This window comes from Tachysurus vachellii, chromosome 19 (genome assembly GCF_030014155.1).
Source record: "Tachysurus vachellii isolate PV-2020 chromosome 19, HZAU_Pvac_v1, whole genome shotgun sequence".
Classification (NCBI taxonomy): Eukaryota; Metazoa; Chordata; class Actinopteri; order Siluriformes; family Bagridae; genus Tachysurus; species Tachysurus vachellii.
In genome coordinates this window covers 22,100,467-22,105,466 of record NC_083478.1, presented here as the reverse complement: position 1 = coordinate 22,105,466, position 5,000 = coordinate 22,100,467, and the positions used below count along the sequence as shown (strand labels likewise).

The 5,000-nt window shown below is 41.4% G+C and overlaps 1 protein-coding gene across 3 annotated transcripts in view; it reads left to right on the top strand.

Annotated features, from left to right (window-relative positions):
• The window catches only part of LOC132862770 (disks large homolog 4-like), a 30,783-nt gene that overhangs the window by 891 nt on the left and 24,892 nt on the right, over positions 1 to 5,000 (top strand). For 2 of the 3 annotated variants that reach the window (XM_060894998.1, XM_060894997.1), the window contains exon 3: positions 245 to 312. In XM_060894998.1, the coding sequence (XP_060750981.1) occupies positions 245 to 312 (68 nt within the window). Of the gene's footprint in view, positions 1 to 244; positions 313 to 1,962; positions 2,020 to 5,000 lie in introns of those variants that run through there. The other variant, XM_060894999.1, reaches the window with a different exon arrangement.

The window sequence follows — 5,000 nt, the reverse complement described above, 5'->3', positions numbered from 1 at the left end:
ACACACACATACATACACACAGAGACAGACACACATACACAGACGCATACATACACACACAGACAGACACACACAGACAGACACACATACACACAGACACACAGAGACAGACACACACAGACAGACACACACAGAGACAGACACATACACTGCTAAGTCTTGAAAACGTAATGTGATAACCCCCCTCCCGGGCTCTCTCTCTCTCTCTCTCTCTCTCTCTCTCTCTCTCTCTCTCTCTGCACAGATATTCAAGAATTTTATGAACACACAGTGTGTGAAAATCCAGTATATACACCTACAGAGAACCCTCAGGTAATAGAGTGTGTGTGAATGTGTGTCTGTGTTTGTATGTCTGTGTGTCTGTGTGTGTCTGTGTGTGCGTCTGTGTGTGTGTCTTTGTGTGTGTGTGTCTTTGTGTATGTCTGCATGTCTGTGTGTGTCTGTGTGTGTGTGTCTGTGTGTGTGTGTGTCTGTGTGTGTGTCTGTGTGTGTGTGTGTGTTTCTGTGTGTGTGTCTGTGTGTGTGTGTCTGTGTGTGTGTGTCTGTGTGTGTGTGTGTCTGTGTGTGTGTGTTTCTGTGTGTGTGTCTGTGTGTGTGTGTCTGTGTGTGTGTGTGTGTGTGTGTGTGTCTGCAAGCCTGTAACATCTATGTTCTATGTTTATGTTCTGTAAAGCTGCTTTGAGACAATGTCCAGTGTAAAAAACACTACACACATACATTTGAATTGAATATCTGAGAAGGATTTGCATAAATGTAAGCCGTTGTCCCGGGAGCCTGTGCTGGCTGCCTTCCAGGTCAGTTGTCATTATACACTGGCAGGAGTTGGTTGGTGATGCTGGTTATGTTGGTGATGGTGATGAAACTCCATCACAGGAGACACCATCTCAGTCACAGGTGAACACAGATGCAGATTGTTTTTCTTATGAAAGCATCTTGTTTTCTTTACTCTTACTTCAACATTTCTTCTTTGTCAGGCTATTCTGTTTTCTTCCCATGGCCATAGTTTCAGTTTAATCCTCATAAACCTGTTCAAACCTGATATTATCTGTATACATTACCTGTTAAATGTTGGCTCACTGGAAGACACACTGACAGATTTCTTTCACTTCATGATCTCTAAACAGTCTCCATTTTCCTGTGAAAGAACACGAGGACGCTGAGCTTGAGTACCAGATGAAACTTTTACGAATGTGAGATGATGTGTAGTGGGCGGGGCTTTCAGGGTTAACATCATATCAGATAATATCAGATATTTCTGACACAACTGTCAGTCATTCCAGATTGACATGCTGATTAGTTTATCTGCAGGTGTTAACTGGGGACAAAATAAGAAGACTGCCTGTATGATTGACTGAAAACGTGTACCAGCATTATCATGAGGTTTAGAAGTGTAGTTGTGTGAAGCTTGGTGTGTGTGACTAAGTTTCTCTAAAGCTTTGCTCATTCAGAGAGTTGATTTTTTCATGCCTGAAGACACTGTGTACAGAATCACAGACAGTCAATCAGACTGCAACTGAATCTCCTCTGTATTGAGGGTGGAGCTCCTGGGGCTGTGACTGATCAGGCACACACACACACACACACACACACACACACAGATGAAGACTGTAGAAATGGCTAGAGCAACACCACAGTATTGGTGATGGACATTCATTTCTATGGCAACAACTGCACACTTAACAGCGCAACAGCTGTTTGTTCCCATGACAACCGTCACCCTCTGTCTTCCTCACTCACACATACACATGTTGTGCATCCATCTCTCCTTCCATTCAGTTCTCTCTCTCTCTAGCTCTCTCAGTCCCTCCCTCTAGGGTTTCATTGTGCCCTCCTCCTTCTCTCTCTTTGGCTTGTTCAACTGTTTGTGTGTGAGACAAGAGAGGCGTTGTGGAGAAGAAGGGTCTGGTAGTCAGACGGAGGGAGGGAGCGAGGGAGCGAGGGAGGGAGGGGGGAGGGAAACGGCATCACCTGGCCTCTCTCAGTCCTACCATGGACTGCCTCTGCATAGTGACCACCAAGGTAAGAGCTGTATGTATGTGTGTGTGTATGTGGTGTGTGTGGTGTGTGTGTGTGTGTGCACGTGAGGATGGCGGGAAACGAGTAAGAGCTTCAAAGAGGGAGTATGTGTGTTATTATAGAAGATAAGTGGAAATAATTGTGTGTGAGCTTTTATTGTTTTATCCTGCTGTTGATTTATTTTGTGTGTGTGTGTGTGTGTGTGTGTGTGTGTGTGTGTGTATGATGCATGGTACAGGACCGAGGCGTGATGCTTCTCCCGTTTGAGGAAAGGTCTATTGTAACAGAAGCTCTGTGTGTCTGTCATGAGCCAGGACTCAATAATCAGTGATGTTATAATTCAACAGGCAGAATGTTCACATGGGCTGTGCTTCATTTGTGAAGAGGGAGCCTAGGTAGGCCGATTTGGGCTTAGTGTTTACATGAGTATCATGTGGGTAGAGAGAGAAACATACATTATAAACTGGGCTTTTTATAACCTAATGGTAAAGTTGGGGTTTGTGTGTGTGTGTGTGTGTGTGTGTGTGTGTGTGTGTGTGTGTGTGTGTGTGTGTGTGCGTGTGTGTAATAATGTTGTAGTAAGTGTGTGTATGATATAGTTGTGTTAGTATTTGTGTGGTACACTTGGGGTTAGAGTGTGATATACGTCCTGATACTAATCCCTCAGTAGATACATTATGGCCTGTTATCCTTTTCTTCGTAGTTGCTCACAGTTTCTAATCAGTGTTATTGTTATTGATGCACTCACAGTATTCAATTTCTGTAGATTTCTCCTCTTCAGTGTTTATTAATATTTCAAGCACTTAAAAGATTGTGAGATAATTTTGCTGAGAGCGACATGTCTTTATTCAGGCACCCCCACACTTCCTGTCTTTACACTCCCACACTTCCTCTCATTACAGTGTCACACTTCCTGTCTTTACAGTGTCACATTTCCTCTCATTACAGTGTCACACTTCCTGTCTTTACAGTGTCACACTTCCTGTCTTTACAGTGTCACACTTCCTGTCTTTACATCACATCACATCACATCAAACCACATCACATCAAATCACACCACATCAAATCACATCACATCACATCACATCACATCAAATCACATCACATCAAATCAAATCACATCACATCACATCACATCACATCAAATCAAATCAAATCAAACCACATCAAATCACATCACATCACATCAAATCACATCACATCACATCACATCAAATCAAATCAAATCACATCAAATCACATCACATCACATCACATCAAACCACATCAAATCACATCTCATCAAATCACATCACATCACATCACATCACATCACATCACATCACATCACATCACATCAAATCACATCACATCACATCACATCACATCACATCACATCAAATCACATCACATCACATCACATCAAATCAAATCAAATCAAATCAAATCAAATCACATCAAATCACATCACATCAAATCAAACCAAATCACATCAAATCAAATCACATCACATCACATCACATCAAATCACATCACATCACATCACATCACATCAAATCACATCACATCAAACCACATCACATCAAACCACATCACATCACATCACATCAAATCACATCAAATCACATCAAATCAAATCATATCACATCACATCAAATCACATCACATCAAACCACATCACATCAAGCAAAATCACATCACATCAAACCACATCATATCAAACCACATCACATCAAACCACATCACATTACATCACATCACATGAAACCAAATCACATCACATCAAACCAAATCACATCACATCACATCAAGCAAAATCACATCACATCAAACCAAATCACATCACATGAAACCACATCACATCACATCAAGCAAAATCACATCACATCAAACCACATTGCATCACATCACATCAAGGAAAATCACATCAAACCACATCACATGAAACCAAATCACATCACATCACATCAAATCACATCACATCAAACCACATCACATCACATCAAAATGGTCTTTTTACACCTGGTCACTTCACGTGTTGTCTCTGATCTGATAGCTATCTGATTTGTTAAAACTGTTCCATTTACATTAGGCCACATAAATGCGTCTCGGCGAATCGGATATCAATCCGATATTTCTACTCCCGCCCAATATGCAAATATATTTTACCTCATTTCCATGGTAACTGAAATGTAACACGCTTTGGTGTATGTGGTTGCTACAAAAAACAGCATTTACTGTTTGCTGCATTTTTGCTGGAGGCAGCAGTGCATTTTAAGACCCAACGAGACACCTGGGTGAAAGATCGGAGCACAGCACTGGTGGGAAAACATATTTGTTTCTGACGTGATGCACGACTAGAGAGTCACCTGCGAGTGACGTACTTCCGTTTGGGAGTATACATCACATCATATCAAACCACATCACATCACATCACATCACATCAAACCACATCACATCACATCACATCACATCAAACCACATCACATCACATCGCATCATATCAAACCACATCACATCACATCACATCACATCAAACCACATCACATCACATCGCATCAAACCAAATCACATCACATCAAACCACATCACATCACATCACATCACATCAAACCACATCACATCAAACCAAATCACATCACATCACATCGCATCAAACCAAATCACATCACATCACATCAAACCACATCACATCACATCAAACCACATCACATCAAACCAAATCACATCACATCACATCGCATCAAACCAAATCACATCACATCACATCAAACCACATCACATCACATCAAACCACATCACATCACATCACATCACATCAAACCACATCACATCAAACCAAATCACATCACATCACATCGCATCAAACCAAATCACATCACATCACATCACATCAAACCACATCACATCACATCAAACCACATCACATCAAACCACATCACATCACATCACATCACATCAAACCACATCACATCTCATCAAACCACATCACATCAAACCACATC